Here is a 16,909-nt window from a genome sequence, read left to right on the forward strand (position 1 = left end):
TTTCCTTGGCTGAAACTTATCTATGTCATTTAACCCCTCACCATGGAGTCAATGCCAACACATAGTGACCCCACAGGCAGAACTACTCCATATGGTTTCCACTGCTGAAATCTCTATGGAAGCTGACTGCCTCATCTTTCTCCCACAGAGTGGTTGGTGGGTTCAAGCCAATAAACCTTTGGTTAGCAGCCAAGCACTTAATCACTGAGCCACCAGGACTCCTTCATTTCATTTAACAGTTTTTATAAAAACATTATATGAGACACTTGCTTATTCTGATATCAGGCATTACTTTAACAACCTACGATTCTAAATGGATAATTAGATTTTTATCTTGACTGAATGTAGAATCAACATGAAGGTAACTCTCTAGTATGTTGTAATATCACCATTCTACCTTTCCAAAAGAACCCTATGGTATCCTTTTAAACAGGGATTCAAGCTTCCAATTCTAATTTAGGGGAAAGCAGGATACTCACACAGTTACAGTCATTTTAGAAACTAAATTAAGAAGGTCAGTGCAGGGACAATGACATATTGGTTGTTACATATTGAGACATAAGGTATCCATTTTCATTTATCAATTTAATAAGCCTTTTAAAGTGCAACATATCCCATACTTTAAAAATTAAAAAAAAAAAAATTGTTGCCATCCAGTTGATTCCAACCTATGGTGACCTCACATGTGTCAGAATGGAACTGTGTTCTGTAAGGTTTCCAGTGGCTGATTTTTCAGAAGCCAAGTGCCAGGCCTGTCTTCCAGGGTGCCATGGGCTGAATCAAATTGCTAACCTATTGGCAAGCACCAAACCATCTGTGCTACTCGGGGACTTTATCTACCCTACTCTAGCACAGCTTAAAATTATGCTGATGTTCTCAAATATTAATATAAATTAATATAATTAAAATCAATATAATATTAATTACTCTACAAGAGTAAGAGAGATTTGTAACACCACTTAGTAATATGATAGCTTTTGAGTTGTGGAGCTGGCGAAGACCACTGAAAGTACCATGTACTGCCAGAAGAACTAACAAATCTGTCCTGGAAGAAGTGCAGCCAGAATGCTCCTCGGAAGCAAGAATGGCCAGACTTCCTCTCACCTACTCTGGTCATGTTGTCAGAAGGGACCATTCCCTGGGGAAGGATATCATGCTTGGGAAAGTGGAGGGTTAATGAAAAAGGGGAAGGCCTCAACAAGATGGATGGACACAGTGACTGAAATGATGGGCTCAAGTACAGCAAGGATTGTGGGTCTGGTGCATGACTGGGCAGTGTTTTGTTCTGTTGTACAGAGGGTCACTATGAGTCAGAGTTGACTCATAGCAACAACAACAAAAATATGGTATCTAGAGCAACACTACTTAAAACCAGAAAATGCATCTCATGAACCTGCCCTTAAAAAGGCAACCCAAAGCATGATGGGAAAGCAGAACACAAAGACAAGCAACCAAATCTGACTTACAGCAGCAAAATGCCAGAAGCAACTGTAAGATCCTATTTCCTAAATTATGACACAGCTACTTAACAGACTTAAGTAGCCACTGAAAGAACTTTGCAGACTCTAACAAACAGGAAAGTATGGCATGCTGACTAATACCAGGACCTGAAACTATATTTATGAAGACACGCTACCACTGTAAAAATTACACATGAAAGAAGACTGGAAGTAAATATGAAAATAAATATGCAAATGTGTAACCAATGGTATGGAGGTAATCAGATGATACAAGTCTCCCCCTTTCTAGTATCCAAACTTTGTTGTTATTTGTAATTTATAATTTTAAACATTTAAAGGAATGGTTGTATAGCGGAGCACTGGAAGGTTAACTCCAGCTCACTCAGCCTTGGGGACAGGCTGAGCTGCCTTTTGAGTTGCCATTGCAAATTTAATCCCATACAGTTCTTTAAAAGAGCACTAGAATTTAAGGCAAAAAGGAAAAATCTTAATTTTCTTATATACTGTAGGAGGATGACAAAGCTAATCCCTTCTGGTCCCAGTACACAGCCGGTGCAGCCCTACCTCTCCACCTCTTCTCATGGCACTGGCCTGCCCCCTCCTGGTGCCATGATCAGAGAGAGAGAGGCGGGTATGCTGCTGCTACTCCTGGACACATCACTGGACAGTAAGTCAGGGCCACAGGCATCGCCACCATGGCTTTAAGAAAGCATAAGCCATCTCACCAGGCCATCACTAGTCAACTCCACCCAACCAATGGAGCCCAAAACCTGACTCAGAATCATGACAGAGCTGGAGCCCAGCCTTCCAGACTGAAAGATATCAAAAAACAGATAGAATTTAACCCTTTAAAAAAAAAAAAAACATTCTCAAATTGAAAGATAAAGGAGAAATTCAGGCCAAGGCTCCTGACTGAGATCAACAAGTTCACTGCCTTTTAACATTCTGCTCTAGAGCATTTAACTCCACACTCAAGACCAGGAGGTCAAGGCCAAGAAAGCGGTTCGCTGTGGAATGCTCTCCTACTGGTCTTGCAGACGGACTGATTCGGGCATACCAGTGAGGTCCTCACCTCACACATCACTGCAGGCCCTACATTTTTGTCTGTTGGGTCAATGAACTGAGGAGTCTTAGCAAGGAGGAAGAAAAACTCACTGAGGAATCTAACATTAAAACACATCTGGGATCCAGTAGAATTTTTTTTTTTAATAATTTAATTTCTTTTCTGTTGTTGCTGAGAATATATACTTAAGAAGACAGACCAATTCAACGATTTCTACACATACAATTCAGTGGCATTGATGACAACATTCTTTAAGTTGTGCAACCATTATCACCCTCCTTTTCCAAGTTATTCCTCTCCCATTAACATAAACTCTATCCCCTAAGTTTCCTCTCTAACCTTTCGAGTTGCCGTTGCAAATTTGATCCCATATAGACAGTTCTTTAAAAGAGCACTAGAATTTAAGGCAAAGGGGGAAAAAAAACCTTAATTTTCTTATCTACTGTGGGAGGATGACATAGTTAATCATTTTTAGTTCTTATCCACAACCAGATTTAATACAATGAAAATGCCTTCCCTTTCCATTTCTTAAAGGAGCCCTGGTAAAGCAGTTGGTAAAGCCCTTGGCTGCAAACCTAAAATTAATCAATGGTCTAAATACAGAAACTAAAACCATGAAACCCTTAGAAGAAAACACAGGGGCAAATCTTCAGTATCATGTTTCTGGCAATGGGTTCTTAGATACAACACCAAAAGCATGAGCAACAAAAGATAAAATAGATAAACTGGACTTCATTGAAATTAAAAATTTAATGCATCAGACTTATTCAAGAAAGTGAAGAAACTACTCACAGAATAGGATAAGTATATAGGGACCATATATCCGATAATGATTTAATATTCAGAATATATGAAGAACTCCTACAATTTAAAAACAAAGACTCAATAATCCATTGCAAGTATGGACAAAGGCAATCAACCATATGAGATCAAAAGGGCGGCATTGCCCAGGGATAAAGCTCAGAAGGCAGGAAGAGATAGGAGAGTAGGATGAGGGAAATGGCAAGCACAGGGAGGAAATGGGAAGAGAGCTGTTACATTGTGGAGATTGCAATCAATGTCACAAGACAAAATGGGAATGAATTGTTGAACGGAAAACCAATTTGTCCTGTAAACTTTCACCCAAATCACAATTTTAAAAAAGAAAGAAAAATGTGGGCAAAGGACTTGACATTTCTCCAAAGAGGATACACAAGTGGCCGATAAGCCCATGAAAACGTGCTGCATCATTACAGGCATGTAATGAAGGAGATCGCTCCAAAGTATGTACTTAAGTTGAATTTGCAGGTAAGTCAGAACAGGTGCATACAGTTCTTATTTATTTAGCCTAATATTATATATTGAGAGATTCAAACAGAGAAAGGGAAAAAGTAGCAGCACAAGAGGAAAAAAAACATTTCCTCATGTAACTTTCAAAGTAATTTGTTTAAAGCTTCTCAGAGCCAATCATATATTTAAATTATTTTGTTTATTATGAAATTTATGTGAAAAGTAGCTCTTTTTTAAAATTCTAAGGTAATCAACTTTTTTACAGTTATTTAGGATGATCCTTTAGTACAATCATGTTACTGTCTAATAAATATTGACCTGTCTTGAATTATTTTGTAGACTAGTTAGTCTGAAACGTAAGTATTAATCGTTAATATTAAAATGATTACTAAAGTTACAGAAGCTGGCTTCTGTAATTATTCAATTATATATATTTTTTACTTTTAGGGGAAACAAATTAGAATGTTATCATTTTCAAGGAAATACACTCTGTTGCATGGTGTTCCATGTTATGAGAGAGCTCTGGTGGCGCAGTGCGTAAGGCATTTGACTGCTAACCAGAGGCTGGAAGTTCAAGCCCATCAGCCCCCCCTCGGAAGGAAGATTAGGCAATCTACTTCTGTAGAGATACTGCCTTGGAAACCCAAGGAGGGGTCGCCATGAGTCTGATTCGACTTGACAGCAGTGACTTTGGTTTTTTTGGTTTTTTTTTTTTTTTTTTTGGTTTATTTATTTTAGTGCAAGAAAAAGCTTGAAGCCCTTTCCATGATTTGAAAGGTGCACATGCAGCAACTGAAGGTGATTATGCTAAAGAATTTGTTTCAAGTAGGGGTTTCAATTGGTTCAAAGTGAAGGCAAATTTATGTAACATTAATGGGCAAATACAAATTGTCCCAATCGAAGGTTCATAACCAAAGGACTTAGGTAGTCATTAACCAAAAATACTCACTGCCATTGAGTTAATTCCAACTTACATGAGTTGGACCGTATAGGACAGACTAGAATGGCCCCATAGAGTTTCCAATCTTTACAGAAGCAGACAGTCACATTGTTCTCCTGTGGAGTGGCTGGTGGATTTGAAAAACCAACTTTTTGGTTAGCAGCCCAGAACCTTAACCACTACACCACCAGGGTTCCTCTTTAGAGATATGCAAATATAAACAACAGTGAGAGACTACTTCACACATATAGGATGGATTTTATCAGAAAAATGGAAAATAGCAAGCGTTGGAGAGGATGTGGAGACACTGGACCCCTCATCCATTGCTGGTGGGAATGTAAAATGGTACAACCTTTGGGAAACAGTTAAACAGAATTACCCTCTGAAAAACCCACTGCCATCGAGCTGATTCTGACTGATAGTGACCTCCATTGGCAGTAAATTTTTACAGAAGCAGATTGCCCATCTTTCTTCCATGGAGCAACTGGTGGGTTTGAACTGCCAACTTTCTGGTTAGCAGTCAAATGCCTCAGGCACTAAGCCACCAGAGCTCCTTAGAATTACCATAAGACTCAGCAAGTCCACTCCTAAGTATACATGCCCAAAGCCTTGAAAGCAGGGTGTCCAACATATACTTGTACATCAATGTTCATTACAGACTATTCACAAGAGAAATAAGCCACTTGTCCATCAAGAAATGAATGGAAAAACAAAATATAGTATAAAATGGAATATTATTCAGCCATAAAGAGAAATGATGTTCTGATGCATGCTACATGGATGAATGTTGAAAAGATTATGTTGAATGACACAAAAGGACTGTATGATCCCACTTATATGAAATATCTAAAACAGGCAAGTGCATATTGACAAAAGTTTATTAGTGGGGCAAGGGACACTCAGGAAGTTACTGCTTAAAGGGTGCTGAGTTTCTGTTTGGGGTGATGAAGAACTTTTAGAAATACACAGTGGTGATGGTTACACATATGAGGAATGTAATTAATGACTGAATTGTCACTTACAAATGGTTGAAATTGTAACATTTTTGTTGTATATATTTTATACAATTATTTTTTAAGTCACTAAAAGAAAATAAAAATATAGGGAGAAAATATTTACAAAGCATATCTTAAAGAACTTATATTTAAAAATATAAAGAATTCTCAAAACTCAATAATAAGAAAAAAATTATTATTTTTTAAATGAGGAAAAGATTTGAAGAGATACTTTACCAAAAAAGATTATATGAATGGCAAATAAACATACAGAAAGATACTCAATGTTAGTTGGTCATTCAAAACACAGACTCACTGCCATTGAGTAGATTCTAAATCATAACGATCCTATATGGCAGAGTAGAACAGCACCATAGTGTTTTCAAGGCTGTAAATCTTATGGAAGCAAAGCCCAAACCAAACCCACAGCCATGGAGTCAATTTCAACTCATAGTATGCCTAGAGGACACAGTAGAACTACCCCACGGGGTCTCCTAGGCTGTCTATCTTTACAGAAACAGATTGCCTCATCTTTCTCCCACAGGGTGGCTGGTGGGTTCCAACTGCCAACCTTTTGGTTAGCAGTCAAATGTTTAACCACTACACCACCAAAGCTCCACTAGTCATTAGGTGAACACAAATTAAAATCACAAGACACCACCACATACATATTAGAATGGGTGGGTGGGGGAATCCCATCTTATTAATAACAAAGCCAGACAAGGATCTGCAGAAACTGACTCTCATAAACCAAAAAAAAAAAAAAAAAAACTCACAGCCATCAAGTCAGATCCAACTCATAGTTCCTTCCTTGGGTTTCTGAGGTGACATCACTACAGAAGTAGATTGCCCAACCTTCTTTCCAAGGAGTGGCTGTGGGTTTGAACCGCCAGTCTTCTGGTTCTCATGCAAAATGGTATAGCCATTTTGAAAACCATATGACCTAGAAATCCCACTCCTAGTTTACAGAACTAATAGGTCACATAAACCATGGCCTCCTCTGCCCTGAGATTAGAAGAACTAGATGGGGCCACAACAGATGGATGCTTCTAGAATGGGACAGAAGTGTGGAACAGAATTCAAATTCTTTAAAAGTCTAGACTTACTGCACAGGGGACATCAAGCTCAACTGGCATAACACAATACCCAAAATATTGCTCCACATCCTACTTGGTGAGTAGCAACTGGTATCTTAAAATCTTGCAAGTGGCCATCTAGATGCAATGATGAGTCTCTCCTTGTCCAGAGCAAAGAAGAATGAAGAAAACCAAAGACACATGGAAACAATTAGTCCAAGCGACTGTTACAACATGCAATCCTCAGCCTAAATGACCATGAGACCAGAAAAACTAGATAGTGCCCGGCTACCACTGTCAACCACTCAGAGGATCTCTGTAGTAGATCCTGGATAAAGTGGGAGAATGATGTGGAGCAAAACTCAAAATCATTTAAAAAAAAGAAAAAAAGGACTAGGTTTGCAGGTCTGATAGATCCTGATAAAACCACTGAGACTATGGCTCCCAGCTATCCTTCAGGTTTGGAATTGAACCCACTCCTGTGACTTTCCAGCCAAACAAAAGACAGGCATAGGAGCTAAACATTTACATTAGGCAGATATACTCCTTGGAGAGCTCAATCATGGGAGAATAGAAAGGCTGTGCACAGGGCAACAGCTCAGGGGACAGGAGTGCATGGGAGAGAAGGACATAGGGAAGAGGTAACTATGGGGAGGAAGTAAGAGGGGAGCCACTGCATTGTGGGAAATTGTAGTCAATGTCATGAGACAAAGTGTATGTGAGCTGCTGTATGGAAAGTGAATTTGCTCTGTAAACTTGCACCCATATCACAATAAAAATTTAAAAAAAAAAAAGTCTAGACTTACTGGACTGGTTGAGACTAGAGGACTGCCCAAGACTATGGCCCTAAGATATGCTTTAAACTGAAATTATCCCTTGAGGTCACCTTTTTTAGTTCATAAAAGATTGGCTTATAAAATAAAGAATATCACCTGTGAGTAATGAGCTTCTTTATGAAAAATCACCTGCAGGAGACTAAATCAAAAATTACTCTAATACAAAGGTGAGAAGGTCAATGGGCAGGGAAACTAGAGTACTGGAAATGGTCCAATCAGAAAGGAATGAATGAGAGTAATACACTGTGAAAAGTGTAACCAATATCATTGAATAATCTGTGTAGATATTATTAAATGGAAACCTAATTTGTTGTGCAAACTTTCACCTTAAACATAATAAAGTATTAATAAAAAAAAAAAGAACTCTACATCAAAACAGAAATTTTACTGTACAAAAATTGTATCTCAATATGATTTTATGAGATTAAAAAAAAAGACATGAACAGAAAAGTAAAACTTAAGTTTCAATGTACCATCCTGCATACTGCTAGTGCTCACCTCCCCTATGCCCTATGCTCCTTGAACAACCCTTCTGCCCCTACAAAGGGGGGTTATTCTGAGTTTCAGTGAACCGTGAGCAAGAGTCCAACAAGCTTCTGTTCCTTTTGAAAATGCACAGATTTCAAAAATGGTGTCAGTATTTATGAGCACTGCTTCCTGTAATTCCTAACAGCATCTGAAAATCATGATCAAAATGAATAGCATTTTCTAAAGGCCAAGTTTAGGCGCAAATCCTGATAATATGCTTGGATAACATACGTTTTACTTTTCGATTGTAGCTGTTGTCCTGATTTTGTGTGGAATACCTCCATTTAAACTTCCTAATTCTGTAAACTAGTCCCATGGCTCAGAGCAGCTCCCGTGATCTCAAGTCTTCAATTCCAGAGCCTGGATAAAGTCTCTGTATTGTGACTAATGAGCCTTAATGCCCTTTAAGAGGCAGGGCTTTACACAGCTTTTCAGAATAAATTTATTTTCCGGCACAGTAGATTTTCTTGCCAGGCAAGATTTGATTTCAAAATTACACTAAGTTCCAGAAATTCAGGTTTCTTTCTTGCTCACTCCCACATTTCAGCTGACCCATGTCCCTGACCCTGGGGCTTGGGGAGAAGGCACACTTGCCTCTGAGAATTGTATTCACATTTCTACAGCTGTGACCTGCCAGGACTCTGTAAATGCAGCCATTGGGTTGGTTCTAGTTGAAGAACTGTGGCAAGCTGATGTGTTTTTATTTGTGTGTGTGTCTTTTTAACCCACCAGCTTTTAAACAATTCCCTAAAGTAGTCAAAATGGTTTTTTATTTAAAAAAAAAAAAGTCTCGACATAGCCTAGATTAATTTTTCTACAATGAGAATGCTTCCTTTTATAACTCTGTAAAGGGTGCTATAAGAGTTGATACAGCTTACAAGAAGGATGTGGAGGTGAGAATGAAGGAGTGGGTATAGTGCCTGGTGTATAGGAGATACTTGTCCTATGTCAGGGGCCTTCACACTTCCTGTTTTCAAGGCATCCTCAACTGGAAGGTTCCTTCAGGCTTGTTATTGTTGTTGTTGTTGTTGTTTGCCGTCGAGTCGGCCCCGACTCATAGCGACCCCTCCTTGGGTTTCCGAGGCAGTATCACTATGGAAGTAGGATTGCCCAACCTTCCTTCTGAGGAGTGGCTGGTGGGTTTGAATCGCCAGCCTTCTGGTGAGCAGTCAAGTGCCTTAGGCATTATGCTACCAGAGCGCTAGACATCAAATAACAAACACATGTAACGTATCAATTTTTCACTAAAGTCTAATAATTACACTTCTGTCTATTACAGTTCTGAGATTTACAAAATGACATAGCAACAAATGCTCTAAAATTTAAATAAAACCATGACACAAAATTCTATTTTCAGGATCATTTCAATTATACTCTGGTGGCATAATGCCTATGGCATTTGACTGCCAACCAGAAGACTGGTGGTTCAAATCCACCAGCCACTCCTCGGAAGGAAGACTGGACAATCTACTACCATAGAGATACTGCCTCAGAAACCCAAGGAGGGGTCGGCTAGGAATCAAATTGACTCGATGGCAATGAGTTTGTTTTTTTGTAAAGGAAGGTGGAGAGAATACACAGGAGAATTGGAAAGAAATACAAATGCACAAAAACATTAAATATCTTTGGGATAGTGGATGTAAACAGAATTTTCCTAAACTCTCTTTATAATAGTAAAACAAAAAGCAAACCGGATGCCATTAAGTTGATTGTGACTCATGGTCCTCAAGTGTATCAGAGAATTGTGCCCCACAGGGTTGTCAATGGCCAGTTTGGGGGAAGCAGATCACCAAGGCCGTTCTCCTGAGCTTCCTCTTGGGTACATTTGAACAGCCTACCTTCTGGTTAGTAGCTGAGTCATGAACTTGCACTACGCAGAGACTCTTCCTTTTAAAATCCTTGGATTGTTAGAAACGCTAGTGCAATTTAACAAAAACATAGCATAGCTTTAGGTAGGTTTTGTTTTTTGTTTTTTGGGTTTCACCTCCCATCCTCTTTCTTCATCTTCTTTTGAGACCCTGATACCTGTCCCCTACCTGTAGCCCTCCCACTTCTCCCAATCCACTTGTCAAAAGACCAAGACAAGCTCAAATCCTACTTTAAATAAGACCAAACCAAACCCACTGTCATCAAGTTGATTCAAGCTCATGACAACCCCGTTTGAGAGCAGAACCCCTCCTTAGGATTTCCTTTACTGAAGGAGATCACCAGGACTTTTTCTGTGCTGCCTTCAGTAAGTCTGCCTAAATCCTCCTGGTCAGTAACCACTCCCGGACTACTCTTTGTGGTACTGGAGGTATAATCAGTTTCTGCAGACTAAAATCTCCTACAAGGCAAAAGGTAAGCCTAGGAGAATTTACATCATCCTCCACTTACTCCTCCCTATATTGCCTCTGTGTTTTTCTGCATAATAGATACTGCTCAACATCTAAATGTGATGATCATTTAATCTATACATTCACTTAATCTATAAAATAAAGACAGATTTTAAAGAGCAGTTTCCAGTACCTACTCTGACTAGAACACTATGTCTTGCCTCATGTCATTTGTATACAAATGGCTCCATTATAAAATAATTACCTTTTATTGAGCACTTTCTATGTGCGAGGGACTGGACTAAACATTTCACACGCCTCATAAGTTAAAAGGTTATTTCATTTATATCATTTAAATATTATTTATCAAGTTGACCCAAAACAAAAAGGTTTTGCTCTCTTAATCTTCTCTGGGAAAAATGGAGCCTTGCCTTATATTAAAAGGAGCTCTGGTGGCATAGTTTCTAAGGCATTTGACTGCTAACTAGAAGGTTGGAGATTCAAATCCACTAGCCACTCTGCAGAAGGAAGATGAAGCAATCTACTTGCATAAAGATTTACTGCCTTGGAAACCACTGTGGATTGTTCTGAGTTGGAATCAACCTGATGGCAGTGGGTTTGGGTTTTGGTGGGTTTTGCCTTATATTAGTGTCAGTCTGGATGTAAGCATAGAAGGTAATCCTCACAACTACCCCACGCTGTACAAATCATCATCCTCATTGTACAAATGAGGACAATGAGGTTCAGACATTATAAAAATTCACCAAAGTCACACAGTTGCTGAGTGCAAAGTGTCGGGTCCTAACTCCAAGTCTCTCTAGCTCTAAAATTTGTGTTTTATATAGACAACAGAGGCAAATACTATTACATGCACAGTACTGTACTACCACTGACACCAAACACTAGGCTATGGGTAAATGCATAGACAGGTGAGAAGATCAGGTGGGGGTAGGCAAACAGGAATATACCCAAGACAGACAGATTTGGCTGAAGATAATCTTACATATGTACTACAAAATTATCCACATACATTACACAAGTAACAGAAGACAGAGTTGGAGTAGCTTCTCAAGAGACAACAAAAACCTTTAGAGAGAGAATCACCAGGCCTGCAAGCTCAGAGCCATAGTTTTGGGGGACACCATGCTTAATTGGCACAAGATAGTACATAAAAATCTTGTTCTACGTCCTACTTTGGAGTATAGTGACTGGAGTTTTAAAAACTTTTGAGTGGCCATCTAAGATGCAAGTTTTGGTTTCCTCTAATCTGAAGCAAAGAAGAGTGAAGAAAATCAAAGTCATATGGAAACAATTAGTCCAAAGATAAGATGGACCATGAGGACCTCAGCCTTCATGACCCTGAGACCAGAAGAACTAGATGGTGCCCAGATACCGATGCTAACACTCAGAAAGGGATCAAAATTGGAGATCCTGGTTAGAAAAGGAAGAAGAATGTGGAACAAAATTCAAAAACACAAAAATGACCAGAATTACTGGTCGGATAGAGACTGATGGATCCCCCAAGACTATAACCCAGGTTATTCTTCAGGCCTAGAAAAGGACTCACTTCAGTGGACTGGCTCTCAGCTCAACAGTAGAAAGACCTACATGCAGAACACCTACACCAGGGAGATACACCCACCTATCCTAGGGAGATACACCCCTTAGATCAATCAGCCAGGAGACACCAGAGTGGCAGCATTCATACAGAGGGAAAGCTGAACAGAGAGGAATGCAGAGATAAGAAGGGCAGAGAAAGAGAGTAGTCACAGGGAGGAGAGGAGAGTTTCTTATGGTTGGAGATGGTAATCGGGGCTGTGAAATTAAAAGTGCATGAACTGATGAATGTAAAACAAATCTGCTTTGTAAATTTGCACCCAAAGCACAATTGAAAAAATACATAAAAAAGAAAGAAACTTTAAAAATAAAATAAAACCTATGTTCTTAGACACTGCTTCCATACTGGGAAAATCCCACTTGGCTTTATTACTGTTAGGAACAATCAAATCTAAATCTTATTTCCTCCTCTAGCCGGGATCAGTCCGAGAAGCTCTATATGTTCCTTAAACACTAAAGCTATCTGCAAAAGCTTCTCCACCTAAGACCATGGCATGGAAAGCTATGTGTTCTTCCTTTTAAAAAGCAAGATCAATTAAAGTACCCAAACCGAACTCTACTAAGGACTAAAACAGACGACACTGGGCAGCTAGCTGACAAAGCCCAGGTCCTTTTTGTTGTTGATGTCGTTAGGTGTTGTCGAGTCAGTTCCAATTCATAGTGACCCCACGTACAGCAGAATGAAATACAGCCCAGTCATGCATTGTCCTTAGAATCTTTGCTATGCCTGAGCCCATCAGCCACTGTGTCAGTCCATCATGTTGAGGCTTTCCCTTTTTTCAATGATCTTCCACTCTGCTAAGCATGATATACTTCTCCAGGGACTAGTTTCTTCTGACAATATGACCAAAGTACACAAGATGAAGTCTAGTTATTCTAGCTTCTAAGGAGCATTCCAGCTACACTTCCTCCAGGACAGATTTGTTCATTCTTCTGGTAGACCATGATATTTTCAGTATTCTTTACCAACACCACAGTTCAAAGGCATCAACTATTCTTTGGTCTTCTTTATTCCTTGTCCAGTTTAACATGCATATGAGGTGATTGAAAATACCATGGCCTGGGTTAGGCACACCTTAACCTTCAAAGTGACATCTTTGCTTTCTAACACTTTAAATAGGTGTTTTGCAGTAGATTTGCCCAGTGCAATACAATGTCTGATTTCTTGACTGCTGTTTCCATGAGTGTTGATTATGGATACAAGTAAAATGAAATCTTTAACAACTTCAGCCTTTTCTCCATTTTTCATGAGGCTTCTTATTGGTCTAGTTGTGAGGATTTTCCTTTCTTTATGTTGAGGTGTAATCCATACTGCAGACTGTAGTCTTCCATCTTCATCAGTAAGTGATTCAAGCCATCTTCACTTTTAGCAAGCAAAGCTGTATCATCATCATACCACAGGTTCTTAATGAGTCTCCCTCTAAGCCTGATGCTGCGTTCTTCTTCATATATTCCAGCTTCTCAGATTATTTGTTCAGCATGCAGACTGAATAAGTATGGTGAAAGGGTCCCTTTTAAGACACTTCAATTTTATACAACCATTACTCTATCAAGAGACAGAGATGAATATACTAGAAAGAGAGAAAAAAAAATGAAAAATATCCCTCTTCTAATGAAGAAAAGCAAAGAAGTATGGAAACAGTTAGTCCAAGTGACTGGTCCACCATGTGATCCTCAGCCTATATGATCATGAGACCAGAAGAACCAGATGGTACCCAGCTACCACTGTCAATCACTAGGAGGGGGATCAGTGCAGGAGATCTTGGGTAGAGTTGGAAAACGATGTGGAAGAAAACTTAAAATGATTTAAAAAAGAAAAAAAGACCAGGTTTGCTGATCTGATAGAGCCTTGTGTGACTCCTGAGACTATGGCCCCTTGTTACCCTGCAGGTCTAGAACTGAACTCATTCCTATGGCTTCCAGCCAAACAACAGACAGGCATATGGAGTGAACATTTACATCAGACAGATACACTCCTTGGAGTGATCAATTAGGACAAAACAGAAGGGCAGTGTTTATACAAGGAAACAGCTGGGTGGGGGGCAGTGGGAGTGCATGGGAGGGAAGGACACAGGGAAGAGCTTAACTACAGGGAGGAAGTGGAAAGAGAACTGTTACATTGTGGAACACTGTAGTCAATGTCATGAAACAAAATGTGTATGAACTGCTGTAGGAAAAATGAATTTGCTCTATAAACATTCACCTGAATCACAATAAAAATTTAAAAAGAATAAAGAAAAATATCCTTCTTGTTACATTCTGTTTGGATACACATTGGTTAAATGAACTACAAAAAAAATCTTAGAGCCATGAAGACCGAGAATGTAGACCTCCTCGACTTGACTGGAATCCCAGAGTAGTAGAATCCCAGAGTAGTAACTGACCATGAAGCATACCCAGCCTTTTCGTTTCATGCCCAAATTCTCAGCTAGAACATCATGACATCGACAAAGTGAAATGTGCAAGACTGAAAAAACAGAAAGGTGCATCTCAGAATACAAAATATCAGGCAGGAAACCAGGAGTAATGATTATCTTAGTTTCAGGTAACTGCTTTAACAATCTTGAGACAGGGACTATCTGTAGGCTTCCTGAGTCCAGGAAGGAAAAAGGACTGAAAAGAACACAAAGCTACAGTCACTGCTCAGGGGTGATAATGAGCTCTGCCCAGAGCTCTCCCGGAGGCCCAGAACAAACGCTTCATCTATCTGGGTTTATGTAGCTGGGAAACTGTACGTGTTGACGATTTCTTTTCCTGTTAGTTTTTAACCTAAGCTGTTTGAAAGCCTAAATACAGATGCTGCAAGAAATTGAAAGAGTTCCTTTTCTATGATTTCTTCAGGTTTTTACTTAATTATATACAAGAATAAAAATATAATCTCTTATTTAATGAGAAGATAAAACAAAATAAAATAGTGTTAATCCCTGCCATCAAGTAGCTTCCAACTCATAGTGACCCTCATTGGGTTTCCAAGGTGATAAATCTTTGCAGAAGTAGATTGCCTCATCTTCCTTCTGCAGAGTAGCTGGTGGGCCACCAGAGCTCCTTAAAATAGTGTTAGTTGTCAAAAAAAAAAAAAAAAAAAATACATATTGCTCAAAATTCTAATACCTCTGAAACAAAACATTTTAACAGTAGTTTGATGACAGCCTGTACAAGGGATGGTTTGAGAATGGCGCTTCCTATTACATAGAACATAATTCTCATCTTGAAGTTCCAAAAGGCCCACACCTCTCCTGTCTTTTACCTTCCCTGTTCTTCCTAAGACACAGAGCCACTTCTTCAGTCCTTGTGGGCCTGAGGACGCACCTGAATGTGCATGGCACCCTCTACTGCTTCCTGCATGTCACAGCAGCCATTGATGAGAGACAGCTGTTCTTGGGCACCCAGCGAGCCTTTCAGGGCACCTGACTGCTCCAGCACCTCCATCTCCTTCCTGGGAAAAGCAGAGAGGGATCACGGTGAGTACTCACAATCAAATTCAAAAACAAAGGATGAAATGAGTCCTGTGTGAAGTGGGTGGGATGGAAAGCATTGGTCCTTTTTATCATCATTCTTCCTTCCATCCTCTGGGATGGAAGGGCTAAAGGATGGCATCTAGTCATCAGAGCTGGCTTCAGGTGTGAGCACCTGCACCCAGAGGACCTGTGCTTGCTCTAATGCTCTGCTGCCACTGTCCACCATCTGTAAAGTCCCACTAGATTTTGAACAAGGGCCCCACAACTACATTTGCACTCAAACCAAAAACCAAACTCACCACCGAGTCAACTCTGACTCACAGCAACCCCCACTGGATTTCCAAGGCTGTAAATCTTTACAGAAGTAGATCACCCCATCTTCCTCCCATGGAGCTGCTGGTGGGTTTGAACCACTGACCTTTTGGCTAGCAACCAAATGCTTTACTCATTATGCCACCAGAGCTCCACTGGCACTGGGCCCCTCCAATAACATAGCCATCCAGCTCATAATTCACATAGTAAGTAAACAGGGCAAAGTATACATATAAACACACACACAGTTGCCTAAGGAGCAACACTCATGCTTCCCAAAAAAACTCTATGGATATTCCACTACTGAGTCAAATAACTTGACATCATTTTACACCAGTTTTCATCTTTAAGTTGTCAAGTACCCTTTAGCCAAAACCCACCAGGAATATACTTGTAGCTGCACAGGTTAGGCTTATTGCTTTTTGCTTCTTTCCCTGTTGTTGTTATTGTTGTTATGTACCATTGAGTTGGACCCAACTTACAGCAACCCCTCCTTGGGTTTCCGAGGCAGTATCTCTACGGAAGTAGATTGCCCAACCTTCCTTCCAAGGAGTGGCTGATGGGTTTGAACCACCAGCCTTCTGGTTAGCAGTGAAGTGCTTTAGACACTATGCTAGCAGAGCTCCTTCTTTCCCTAGTCTCTCTAAATCTTTCAGACCTCTGATGTGATATATGTTAGGCCTTCTCTCTATCTTCCATATTGTTTAACTTCTTTTTCCCATTTCCCAACTCTTCATCTCTGAATTGCATTTGGAATAACATCTTCAGATCTGACTTCCAGCCACTTGCTCCCTCAAGATGCTTGGTTGTGGCTAAGAAGCTACCCAACCTTGTCCCCTGTTAGTTCTATAATGTATATGGCTATTTTGTAGCACAAATATGCATGTAGGATTGTTGTTGTTGTTGTTAGGTGCCGTTGAGTTGGCTCCAACTCAGAGCAACCCCATGCACAAAAGAATGAAACACTGCCTGGTCCTGCACCAGCCTCACAATCCTTACTATATCAGAGCCTGTCATTGCAGCCACTGTGTCAATCCATC

At 39.9% G+C, this 16,909-nt stretch overlaps 1 protein-coding gene across 1 annotated transcript in view; it reads right to left on the reverse strand.

The window, feature by feature from the left end:
* CRYL1 (crystallin lambda 1) overlaps window positions 1–16,909 on the reverse strand; it is a 332,669-nt gene that overhangs the window by 225,492 nt on the left and 90,268 nt on the right. The window contains exon 3 of the mRNA XM_007942526.2: window positions 15,409–15,535. Coding sequence (XP_007940717.2) covers window positions 15,409–15,535 — 127 coding nt within the window. The remainder of the gene's footprint in view (window positions 1–15,408; window positions 15,536–16,909) is intronic.

This window comes from Orycteropus afer, unplaced genomic scaffold, assembly GCF_000298275.1.
Source record: "Orycteropus afer afer isolate SDZICR_OR568_19922 unplaced genomic scaffold, OryAfe1.0 scaffold00092, whole genome shotgun sequence".
In the NCBI taxonomy this organism is placed as follows: domain Eukaryota; kingdom Metazoa; phylum Chordata; class Mammalia; order Tubulidentata; family Orycteropodidae; genus Orycteropus; species Orycteropus afer.